The 13,314-nt window shown below is 41.1% G+C and overlaps 1 protein-coding gene across 1 annotated transcript in view; it reads left to right on the top strand.

The window, feature by feature from the left end:
• Nucleotides 1-13,314, top strand: part of COL4A1 (collagen type IV alpha 1 chain) — a 146,345-nt gene that overhangs the window by 30,802 nt on the left and 102,229 nt on the right. Inside the window, exons 3-8 of the mRNA XM_039517805.1 lie at nt 7,988-8,077; nt 8,377-8,421; nt 10,529-10,573; nt 10,683-10,745; nt 10,840-10,893; nt 11,027-11,053. Coding sequence (XP_039373739.1) covers nt 7,988-8,077; nt 8,377-8,421; nt 10,529-10,573; nt 10,683-10,745; nt 10,840-10,893; nt 11,027-11,053 — 324 coding nt within the window. The remainder of the gene's footprint in view (nt 1-7,987; nt 8,078-8,376; nt 8,422-10,528; nt 10,574-10,682; nt 10,746-10,839; nt 10,894-11,026; nt 11,054-13,314) is intronic.

Below are 13,314 nucleotides of genomic sequence, written 5' to 3'. Positions count from 1 at the left end.
ACCAATCTGTGACGTTTCAGGTAGATTGGTTTACTTTCTGGAAAAGTGTGTGTGTTTGTGGGTGGGTGAGAGAGAGAGAGAGAATGGCTTAGAATGGAATGACAGTAGAGTCGTACTTAAGTTGGAGCTACTAACATCTCTCCATAAAACTCAAATATTTGTTTAACTTGCTAATTTTCAGCATCTACTGTGGCTATATAGGGCCAGATTTGGGAGTCTTTACTTTCTCTGGTTAGCCCTTACTCATGCCATTACCCTCAATGAAGAAAATGGGACTACTTGCACGAGTAAGTGCTCACACAGGGAATAGCTGCACAACCCGGGCCATAGTAATTGCAGGCGGTAGCAGCTCTCCTGATAGTTGTTAGAATCCAGATTGTTGCCAGGGAAAAATGAAGTGGTTGCTTGAGAAGTCATTTAAATATTGTAATCCTGTAGACTGGTAGTTTTCAGCCAGTGGTCCACAGACCCCTAAAGAGGTCCAGAGAATATGTCTAAGATTTGCAAAGTGGTCTGCACATCCATTTGAAATTTTTTACAGGTCCACAAATGAAAAAAGGTTGAAAACCACTGCTGTAGACTTATCCTTTTTGGTGATGTGAAAGGATTTTAAAAAAATGCTTATTCTATAGTAGACATAGATTTATTGTGAATTCAGGAATTAGTAGCTATGGACATTAATATCATTCCTGCCCTCCAGTAAGTTCTCTTTCCATCACTTTAGTAGGAGAGGCCAGACCCTTGACTTTAGCATTTAATATTGTAGAACACGTTTTATTCATCTGAAAGAGATGGAATTTGAGCACTCTTGATTATTAGAACAAAAATGATCCAAATGGTAGAATTTTAACACTAACACAGGCACTTCGATATTAATTAATTACTTAATAATAATATACTCATACAATCATATTGTAATTTTTGACAAAGCCACCAAAGACAGAGAAATTCCAAGATTTGTGCCTCAATCTCGTGTACGACAAATGTGTGGCCACTGAACAGAAGAATATCATGCAGGAACCAGGGAGTTGGGGCAGCAAAACAATGGTGAACTGGAGAAGCCAGGGTAAAAATATGGTGGGGAGTGAAACACACCTGGTTCGTATTCAGCCTGCTGCCGGCCTAGGTGAACAGAACCCCAGACCAGCAGCGGGCTGAGCGGGCTGTCGGCATAAGATCAACATTTTAATTTAATTTTAAATGAAGCTTCTTAAACATTTTGAAAACTTTGTTTATTTTACAATACAACAATAGTTTAGTTATATAATATATAGACTTATAGAAAGAGACCTTCTAAAAAACATTAAAATGTATTACTGGCACACAAAACCTTAAATTAAAGTGAATAAATGAAGACTCAGCACACCGCTTCTGAAAGGTTGCCAACCCCTGGGTTAGGCCCTGCCTCCCTTCAGAGACACAAACTCTGGAGGTGCAGGCAACTAGTGAATTCCCCACTTTCCCAGGGGTAGGGGAGGCAGGCTTTGGCCACGGGGCTTTGGGCTCTGTCTACACGGTGGCAGGCTCCGGCCCCAGGCTCCGGCCCTAGGCTCACCACCCCTGCCATTGTCCCTGGGCCCCACTGCCTCCCTGTCCATCTCCCCATCCAGGGCTTAATTTGTCCCAGGGCTTGCTGGGGCTGAGTAAGTCTGCTATGAAAAGTGGTATTAACAAACATGCCAATATCACTTTTGACAGCAGAAGACTTACCAGCTAGCAAGTCTTAGAAGGAAAAAAAGCGCAACCAAAAAAGCAAAAGAAACAACAACAGAAAGACAAGAACGTGTAAAGCATTTTATTTGTGTTTCCATTCTGTTTAGATCCAGTAAAGAATAGAGACAACTGTAAATTATTTTTATTACTGAGTCTGAAAAAACCCTACATAAATAAATTGCAATGATTTGGACATGTATATGTGCCTATTTATTTAATAAACTTTAGGAAAAACAATTATTTTAGGAAAAATTGTCAGCATGGCCACCAGCAAGAGTCTGAGGCCACCAAAAAATTTATTGTGAGAGAACCCCTGATGTTACTTGGGCCTAAATTTGTCAACCTCTTTGGAATCCTCCTGGATGAAAGATGCTATATAAATGTTATTAAATTTGAAATCTCACATTTTTTCACATACTTCTTATGTTCTTTCTATTGGTCAAGTGCCATCTCATCTTCCCCTGTCAAGGATTAATATTTTGTTTAAAAAAACTTCAAAAATATCAGACAACAGGAAAGTGATAATTCAGAACTTGTTACAGCCACTCTGGGCAATGGTTATCAAATGAATGTTTGGTGTGACTGCTCAAGTGCCACAGCAAATTCATAATGGCTGCAGTTTTGAGAGTTAAAATATTATATTAGTAACAATCTAGTCCTGTGGTTATTTGAAAGTGTCATCAATAAAAAACAAATCTCTTCAATGTAAAGAATAATAGGTACTCTTAATTTATACAACATGTATACAGTTATCACTAGCTATATCCATTTTTTTTAAAAGTTGGTTGTAACAAAAGTGTGTGTAGCCACATGACCCCCCAAAAGTCATGGTAGTTGAACATGAAGTCCCTGGTGGCTGCATGCAGCCACTGGGGCCACACTTATTCTAGGGATCAGTTATAACAGGCTTTCAATTTCTTCTCTAAGGCCGGAATTGTGAAAAATAGCCTAAAGTCCTTATGTAGGTACCTAAGAGTGGGATTTTCAAAAGCTCCTAAAGGACCTAGGAGCACAAGTATGAAGTAACTGGGACTTGTGCTCCTAAGTCACTTAGGGGATTTTAAAAATCCCATCCTTAAGTGCCCAAATCTGGATTTGGGATCCTAACTGGGATCCTAGGATCCTGTTTCTGAAAATTTTGGCCTGTATCTTTGTTCCCAGTGACTTGAGTCCAAGTATCTTTTTGTCAAGTGTCTTCATCCTGAAAGGTAGGAAACATAATTTATAATCTAATGTTGATTATTTTCCACTCTCTGAACCAAATGTATTGGAGCAAAAATTTTGAAAATACTAATTGCATGTGACTGTCTTGAATAATGATCTGCAGTTGTTCCATGTGTGAAACAGTATTTCATGGCTAATTGGGAAGGGTTAGTGCCAGTGAGAAGATCAGCCTATGTGGCTATATTCTGAACATGTTTACTTCTCACTAGAGAGCTATCATATTGTTTTTAATTTTTAATTTCTATGTTTGACAGTATTGTAAAGACACTTGATGCATTGTGCAAGAGCTGGACCGTAAAGAGCAATCTCAACAGACAATTTCATGCAACATTAATTATTACCTATTTTTCAGCTGCACCACAGTGACAAGCATAGTGTTTGTCATGCTAGCTGAATTCATCGTAATGAATTCTTCTTTTGTGTTTTCCTACAATTTACATGGAATCAGTAGAGGTGAAGATGACTAAGGGGCGTTGCTTACATCTGTTTTAATTTCTGAATCCTATGAATCAAATTTTAAGTAGGAGAAGTCAACTCAGAGTTACTTTCCAAGATTTTGCAGCTGCATAAGTTGGAACTGGAATGACAGCCCTGTGTAGCCCTTACACTTAGATTCTTGGATTCTTTGTGCATCACCACTGGAGATCTGAATTCTTCGAAAATAACTGGGACAGCAGCAGTTTACTGATGCTCGCCAGCTTCTGTAGGGGGATGTTTATTTGTGAGGGGATGTTTATTTGTGTCAGTTTTTCTTGCTCCAGTTCCCAGGATAAATTTTCTATCAGTTACTAGATGTTGGTCCCACTGAGGCCAAGGTTCTATTAAACCAGAGTGAATGTATTGGCATCTTCTGTAATCAAATGAGTAGGGGAAGGAGACTGGAAGCCAAGACACCTGGTTTCCATTCCTGACCTTGCCACTGACTCACTGGGGACTAGATTGGACCAGCCTTCCCGTGGCTGCACAGGGGAATAAGGCTCCCTTAATAGTCTGCTTGATCCTGGTAAGATTTTGACTCCAGCCATGGTGAGGAGAGGGGGAAAAATAGGAGAGGAGGCTACCCTGCAAGAAAGTAGGCAGGCAAGGGACAGAGAGAGCCAAGAGCCCTGCCCCCTCTCCCGCTATTTGCCTGCTAGATTAACCAGCCAGGTGCAGAGCAGGCAATAACTTGCTCCCCAAACAGAGATAAAGTAACTTACTCCCATGCTCTGTGTGCAGGGAGATGAGAGGAGAAACTGAGATTGAAACTGTATGTATTCTCTTCTTCACTCCTGGGCCAACACAGCTTAGGGTTGCCAACTTTCTCATTGCAGAAAACCGAACATCCTTACCCTGTCCCTGCCCTGCCCCCGCTCTGAGGCCACGCCCCTTCTCATAAGCCCTGCCCCTGCTCACTCTGTCCCCCCTTCCTCCGTCGCTTGCTCTCCCCCACCCTCACTCATTTTCACTGGGCGGGGGCAGGGTGTTGGGGTGCAGGGGGGTGAGGATTCTGGATGGAGGTGCAGGCTCTGGAGTGGGGCCATGGATGAGGGGTTTGGGGTGTGGACTCAGGGCTGGGGCAGCACGTGGAGTCTCCCTGGCCACCCCTGTGACTACGGGCCACAGGGACATGCCGGCCGCTTCCGCGAGCCATGCGGAGCCAGGGCAGGCAGGAAGCCTGCCTTAGCCCCAGTGCGCCGCCAAGCAGACTTTTAATGGCCCGTGTAGTGGTGCTGACCGGAGCCACTAGTGTCCCTTTTCAACCGGGCGTTCCATTCGAAAAACGGATGCCAGGCAAACCTAATACAGCTACATGCTGCCCCTTACTCTGGGCAGATGGCGAAGTAACAAATAGCTCTGGGTAAGCTAGAGCAAGTTACTTAGAGCCTGATTTTCATTTAGTGTAAGGTCCCATTTAAACTGCTCTGGCAGCATGAAGAGACTTTGGCCTTAAACTGAGCTATTTACATCTACCATGAGGCCCCTTTACATTGCCAGCACATGTAGATGAGAATCAGGCCCATAATTATTCAGTGCTTCAATTTTACCCATATGTAGAATGAGTGAAATAATATTTTCCCATCTCACAAGGGTGTTATGATGCACTCAGTTTATAAAATGCTTTGAGATCCTTGAATGAAAAGTATTAGTTACATTACTTACATGTACTGGAGGTCATTTTTTCCCTTCACTTGCACATGTACTTTCCTTGAGCAGTGGACAACTGTGTTGATATCTTCTGTATCCCTAATTCGTCTCCCAGCAGGTCGCAGGATCAAGTGTTCAGGATTCATTGTAAAATCCTGCTTGTAAATGAGGTAACATCTGTTCTTTATAGATGAACTTGCTACTGCAGTGCAACAAGCCAGCCAAAGCATGGGGTTTATGTACCTCAGTAATCCATTTAGCATTTCTGATATACTCCAGATTTTAGAATAATTACAACCATATTTAGTCAGATGCCTGTTCCTGGATCCTTGTGTATTCTTCCTTAAAATGTTTTTTAAACCAATTGTACAGTTAGAATTTTATACCTTTTTTACTGCAGATTCAGAAATGTGTTCCTTAATTTCTCTGTTTGTGTTTTCTTTTGTCGTGATCTTTTACACTGCCTGGGATTTTAGTATTCTTAAGCAAACATGGTGGGATCAACATGGTGTGTAGTAGTAGTCATGCCATTTAAGCAACAGAAAAATTGTTTTTGACAAAAAATAATTTTTTGAGTAAATTAATTTTGGGGGGAACAGTGCCGTCTTTCAATGGAAAATTATTATTTATCCTATATATATATATATATATATATATATAGGATAAATAATAATTTTCCATTGTATATTTTCCATTATATATATCTATATATAGATATATAGATATATAGATATATATATATAGATATATATAGATATATATATAATTTGCTCCAAACGCCAAATATTTCAATTTGGAAATGCTGAGGTAGAGCCTCATGTCCCATGATACACCATGGTCAGAGCCTCCCATAATGCACTGCCTTGCCTCTCCAAGAGAAGAGAGACACTAATGCAGCATGGGAGATGTAGTCCAACCAGGGAACCCAGGGAAACCAGTCCATAGAGGCAAATGAGAGCATAAAGCCTCCAAACTAAGACTCCCAGGAGGCACAGTGGGAGCATTGCCAAATCATAATATTTTGGTGTTCAGACAAAAATTTTCTGCATTTAAATTGATGCCCCCAAACTCAAATTTTCTTCAGGAATAAACTCCATTTTGATCACTTCTTGGCAGTGTGTTGGGGGATTGCCCCCCAGCTCCTTTTGAGTGATTTTCCCGAGAGTTGCGTGGTGGTAGCATGCCTGCGACTGTGTTTAGCCCCCCTGGATGTAGAAATGTGCATGGCAGATGTCTCTGGAGGCTTTAGGATCCCACTTCCCCAGAGATATGTGGGCTTGGGGAAGAAAGGAAATTCCAAGAAGGAGCCAGTCTAGAGAAACTCAAGCCAGCAGGAGCAGACACAAAAGGAGCCTTAGCAGAGACCCTTGGACACTGATGGAACCATCAGGCAGCTTTCTACCATTTTTACTCAGGAGATTCTCTGCTGACTGGCTGTTTGCTTCAGTCCACTCCTGCCCCTTCCCTCACATTCTTTTCATCTCATCCTTATTCCACATGCATTCATATGCCCCTCTTTCTTTCTCTGTCCCTCCTTCCCTCTTCTCCCCTGCCCCCCTTGTACTCCCTTTTCTATGTCCCCTCTCCCTTCCTTTGTCTTTCCATCTAGCTAATGCCATCCTAACAAAACCCACACCAAAGAATTAAAAAACACAAAACTCCACCCCACAAAAAACAAAACAAAACAGTACAACTCACATGATATCAGTCAATCATCACTCAGCTCATACTGATTGTGTTATTTCCTTTTCCCTTACCCTTTGACTGTCTGGTGTGCTTGGATTGCTGAACTTTTGAAGACTGGAACTAACTTTTAAAATTTCTGAGTACAGTGTCTAGTATATTAAAGCCACATTCTCAGCCTCTCGGTGCTACCGTAATAAAACTAAAAAATAATAATCCTTGTTCAGTGCATGCAAAACTCTTGCTGGTTTCATACAGAGCTCTAAGTTAGTGAGCATTAAGTAGCTATCCCCCCATAATGTGGGATAGATTTAGTTTTCTGGCTGTTAACAAAAAATTATCTGATTTAAATAAATATGGGGCTATACTCATCTATAGGAGGATACTTTTCAGCACGAAGATCTTGAAAATCACTCTTTTGGCCCAGAGATCAGGAAAGAAGATTCTAATAGATAGTGCAGTCTGTTCACTGAGCCACCTGGGAAGGGATTTTACCCCAAACTTCTCCTAGGGCACTTGGGCTCTGCTCCATCTTCTGGGACTCAAAGCTATCTATAACTGGCCGAGTCTAGCCCCGTGAAAGCTGCTGGAATGAACAAGAGGAGTGAGGATGGTAGTTCATAATGCAACTTTCTCATTTTGACACTTGTGACCTTACATTTACAGTTCAGAGATATGTAATTTGCTACTAGACTTAGTGGCAGCTTTGTAGGAGTGCAGCTTACTCCTAAAAAGATCATAACGGAGGAAAAGTTGCAGAGGGGCTGTGCAGTGCCCATGGTGGATAGTCATGCCTGTGGTACCATGAATCATCATGTAGAACTTTGCTCAGGAAGACTGAGACAAATACGTTTTCTTGTTTAAAATAAACAAATTACTCTTCTATCTGTGTGCCTCTGCCTCCTTTGTTCTCCCTTCATTGAAACACGTTTCTATACACATTAACATCAATGTTATAGCTGTTAGATTTATCAAATACCAAACTCAGATGTTTTAACTCCACCTAGATATCAACTGTAATCTGCTATCTATTGGCAGCTGTCTCAGCTTTACCAGGGATAGTATACTATTGTATGTAGTGTTGTTGTAGCTGTGTCAGTCCCAGGATATTAGAGAGACAAGGTGAGTGAAGTTGGTCCCATAAAAGATATTATCTCACCAACCTCGTCTCTGGAAATATTGGTAGTTAGAAACAGCAGAACCAATTTTTCTAAGGTTGAAGTGTTCTTTTTCTTTACAGGGTGAAAGAGGTTTGCCTGGGCTACAAGGTTTAATTGGGTTTCCTGGAATGCAAGGACCCGAAGGTCCCCCTGGGCCACCAGGAATTAAGGTAGGGTAATAAGGTAATAAAGGTAATAATTGGAGATATACCAATCTCCTAGAACTGGAAGGGACCTTGAAAGGTCATTGAGTCCAGCCCCCTGCCTTCACTATCAGGACCAATTTTTGTCCCAGATCCCTAAGTGGCCTCCTCAAGAATTAAACTCACAACCCTGGGTTTAGCAGGCCAATGCTCAAACCACTGAACTATCCCTCCCCTCTTAATACTTTTAATTTAATACTTAAGTGGGAAGATTTCCCTAAACCCTTGTCACTGTGAAAGACCAATATATTCCATTTTTCTTACAGGGTGATACTGGAGAACCAGGGCTCCCAGGAACAAAAGGAACTAGGGTGAGTATCTGCTTACATTTAGTTTTAATAATTTTGAAGAATGTAGGTTAAGATTTTTAAGTCGTAATTTTTAGCTTAATTTTTAATTAGATATGTTCGCTCTTTGCCAAGTGCAAGATAATGTCAGCCCCCTCTTTGAGTTAGTCAATGGCTGCCTGTTAGTTTCAAAATTCTTGCTCTCGCCTTCAAGGGTCTGCAGCATGCTGCCCCTGCCTATGTCCTCTTACATTACCTACCCGGTTCTTATTACTCTACCATTTATACTGGTCTTGACTGTCTTCATGCTTCCCTCTCTTCCAAAGGTTGCCTTTTCTCATGCTGTGTTATACCTGGAACCCCCTGCTCAAGCTTGTTCACTAAGTCACCTCTCTCACCTACTTTAAAAGCCTCCTAAAAAAATCACTTCTGCTGTCTCTCCTATAGGAAGTGATCAGGGAGGACAGGAGACATACACTGACACACAAGTTAACAGAAACATTAATATATGTGTATGGCAGGGGGCTCCATGCTGCAACCATTAAAGTCAAAGGCAAAACATCCGTTAACTTCAGTAGTGCTGGACCAGGCCTTTTGGAGTATCTCTATGATCTTATTGATGCCACTCTTTTGTGCTTTTTCTTACTTTCCTAAGCTGTGCGTTTGACACTTTCATCTGTCTTGTTCATTTTAGCTTGTATACTTGCCAGGGCATTGGCCATGTCTTTATTTGTTTTGTGAGATGCCTAGCTCTTTTGGGGAACTCTAAATTAATGATATAATAATAATGAAAGAGAACTTGAATATGTTGTATTTCCTGTGACATTTTTTATACCCACGGCTTTCTTGCCCATAGTCTCAAATAGGTTTACCTACTATGGCTCTTCAGTGCCCTCTCATGGTTAGACCACATAGAAGCTGAGTCAGCCGTTGAGTTAATAGCTGTAGCTCAGGCACTAGCAGCTTACATTGTTAGACTCAGAGGTCTTAAATTCAACTCCACTGTTGATGATAGACACACCCAGGGGCACTGTGTTACACTAATTTGGGTGAACATATACCAACTGTACATGTGGTCACCACTAGCAGTACCAGTAGATTGGGCATTTAATAATGCTACAACGTTGGGTATGAAATTACATACTGAAGCTAAAACAACTACGTCTGTCTTTCCTGCTCCCCAACACCCACATTAGAAATCACTGGAAGACTAAATAAGTTAGTACATTGAAAAGAACAGGCCTGGACAAAATGCTGATTTGTTAAACTTGCAAAGTATTTGAGAAAAATAGTATAAGCGTTTCAACACTGTGATTTTTCTGAGCAATAAAAATTAAATTGGTGAATTGGTCATGGCTTATGTAAGACAGAGAAGTATCTACAGCAGTATAGTAGCATCCTGTTTTAATGTAAAAAGGAGATTGTTGTAGATTTGATATTATGAATGACAGTGGCAAATGTACAAAATATGTACTCCTTAGCAGCATTAACTGTGCATTTCAGTTCTGATCCAATTCTCATTGAACAGAATGGAAATGGAGCTGATCAAAGATTTTTCAACATGTTTTGGAACAAAATGAAAACTTTTGTGGATTTGTTTTTATTATTATTTTCCACCTAGTCTATAGAGCAGTGGTGGGCAACCTGCGGCCAATCAGGGTAATCTGATTTTGGGCCACGATACATTTTGCTGATGTTGACTGTCCGCAGGCACAGACCCCCGCAGCTCCCAGTGGCCATGATTTGCCATTCACAGCCAATGGGAGCTGCAGGAAGTGGCGGGCTGGAGGGACGTGCTGGCTGCCACTTCCTGCAGCTCCCATTGGCTGGGAATGGTGAACTGTGGCCACTGGGAGCTGCAGGGGGCTGTGCCTGCAGATGGTCAACGTCAGCAAAATGTCTCGTGGCCTGCAATCAGATTACCCTGATAGGCCACAAGTTGCCCACCACTCTAATAGAGTGATAGAAATTTTGATGAAAAGTCTTTGCAAAAAAATGTTCAGGGAAAGTTTTCCAGATATTTTGATCAGCTCTAAAAGGACCATAATTAGATCAGGCCCATAATTTTGTATTTTATTGGGAATTTTGATGTCTTTGCTTATAATTTTTAATATATGTTAATTAATTACAGGGCCCACCAGGTGCATCAGGATATCCAGGAAACCCAGGTCTTCCTGTATGTATGAAGCATACATTTATTTACAAAGAGCCCCACGGTTTTACTAGAGACATCAGGTGAGGATTAATATAGCATTTATTACTTTTCTGCTTTCTCCTATTGGCAGGGCATCCCTGGACAAGATGGCCCACCAGGTCCACCTGGTATCCCAGGTTGCAATGGCACAAAGGTGACATTTACATTTTTAACAATTTCTTTGTACATATTTTTTTAAAAATATTAATATGTTTCCTAAACAAAGTCAATTTCTCTGTTCCCTTTAGGGTGAAATAGGTCCTGTTGGTCCTCCAGGTTTACCTGGATTGGTTGGGTTAATAGTAAGCAAACATTTTGATACCTAATTCATTCCTTCCAACTCTGATTCTTGACATTTTAAATGTTATTAAAAATTGTATAATACTGATAATATGTATGAGAAAAAATAATACATTTTAAGTATTTATTTTCCAGGGACCTCCAGGATCTCCTGGAATTAAGGTACGCTTGTCTTTAATCTCAAATGCATTCATATATTGCTTTCAAAAATTAAAAATCAGATGACCTATGCACATCAAAAGTAGCAGCCCTTACTTAGGTATTCATGTGGCAAAGATTTACACACATGCTTGACTTTGTACACTGTGAGGTAGTCCCATTAGCTGCCATGGGACTTCTCATAGTGCATAAATTTTAAGCACTTGCATGAATCTTTGTAGGATCAGGGCCTAAAAGAAAATAGTAGATGCTGTTAAGCAGGTGTCTTATGCCCACTCCCTGATATATAAAGACTTAAATTCATTTTTAAGATTCAGGCATACATTTCTTTTGACATTATCAGGTTTGAGATAACTCCAACATTTCAGCTTTCCAGTCAATTTTCCACAAACGCTCCTTGAAAACAGCCAAAAACATGACCAAGATCTTATGTTTGTTAAACAAATAGTTGAAATTTAATTTATAAAAACTAACTTTCTATGTAATGAAATGTGTATTACTTTGTCTTTCTAAGGAATGAAATGCTGTGAATATGAAAGGATTTGACACATGAATATAAAATTAATGGATATAATTTGAAACTGCAATTTGCATATAAATCATAAGTGTAATCACGGTTTTGTCATGACAAGACTTTTAGTCATAAAAAGACCCGGGCCTCTTTCTCGCATATGGGAGGAAATGACTCATGGTAAAATAACATTGATGCACTTTAATAATTCTTTTCTATACATGTGTGCATAGGTAAACAACTTTTAGAAGCAAGATAACTTAATCACAAAGGGCTGTGATTTGTTCAGAATTTATGAAAATGGCATCATTTGATACCAAATAGTGAAGCAAAGATGTGAATAACTTAATTTACAATAAGTACACCTCTACCCCAATATAACGCGACCCGATATAACATGAATTCGGCTATAACGTGGTAAAGCAGTGCTCCGGGGGGGGGGGAGGGGCTGCGTGCTCTGGCGGATCAAAGCAAGTTTGATATAACAGGGTTTCACCTATAACGCGGTAAGATTTTTTGGCTCCCTAGGACAGCGTTATATCGGGGTAGAGGTGTAATTTGGATAAATATTATTGCCTTATTTTAGGTATAAGTTGATTTACTTCAAGGAAAATTCTGCATTTATTCTATGCTGTTAGGGTTCCCCTGACCATTTTATATAGGATTTTGACACACTATGGCTAAATTCAGAGCTGGTGCAACCAGGTGTGATTTAAGTTAGTGGAAGAGGAGTTGAGGAACTGTTCAACCTCATGTGATTAGATCAATTCAAGTATGGCAAGAGACCACCCTTGCTTAACCAGGAGATCTTCAATTATCTGGAACTCAAAAAAAGTCCAACAAAAAGTGGAAATTAGGTCAAACTACAACAGATGAATATAAACAAATAACACAAGTAAGGCCTTGGCTACACTTGAGAGTTACAGCGCTGGTAGTGGCTTTACAGCGCTGTAACTTACTCCCCGTCCACACTGGCAAGGCACATACAGCGCTGTATCTCCCTGGCTACAGCGCTGGTTGTACTCCACCTTGATGAGAGGAATAAAGAGAACAGCGCTGCTGTTGCAGCACTGGGGTGCCAGTGTAAACAGTGATTAATCTTACTACACTGTAACTGACCTCCGGAACCTTCCCATAATGCTTTTAAGTAAAGATAACACTCTTTGTTTTGTTGTGATGCCTCTGTTTGTTTTGTTGTGAACTCGGGGCTCCCGGAGCTGCTTATCTAAAAAACAAACACAGCTACTGTTTGCAGTGAATGAGCAGAGGCAGGCAGGGGGATCCCTTTGGAATGTCCACAGCTAGTGTTTGCTTGAGGAGAGAAGCAGCACGGCAGGTGGGGTGTGTGTGTCTGTTTCGGAGCAGCTGCTTATCTGGTCTGTGAGGAAAAAAACAAAGAGGGCTATTTGCATTTAGTGAATGAGAGAGGGGTGGGGAAGGGGTCGGAACTTGCAAGGCAGGGAGCTGACACAGTGTCAGCTCCAAAAATCCACTCTCTCTGTCTCCCCCACGCTCCCTGTCACACTCCACCCCACCCCCCTCTTTTGAAAAGCACGTTGCAGCCACTTGAACTCTGGGATAGCTGCCCATAATGCACCACTCCCAACACCGCTGCAAATGCTGCAAATGTGGCCACGACAGCGTGCTGGTAGCTGTCAGTGTGGCCACACTGCAGTGCTTTCCCTACATAGCTGTACAAAGACAGCTTTAACTCCCAGCGCTGTACAGCTGCAAGTGTAGCCATATCCTAAGT

This window comes from Mauremys reevesii, linkage group 1, assembly GCF_016161935.1.
Source record: "Mauremys reevesii isolate NIE-2019 linkage group 1, ASM1616193v1, whole genome shotgun sequence".
In the NCBI taxonomy this organism is placed as follows: Eukaryota; Metazoa; Chordata; order Testudines; family Geoemydidae; genus Mauremys; species Mauremys reevesii.
This window is presented reverse-complemented; position numbering and strand designations above follow the sequence as displayed.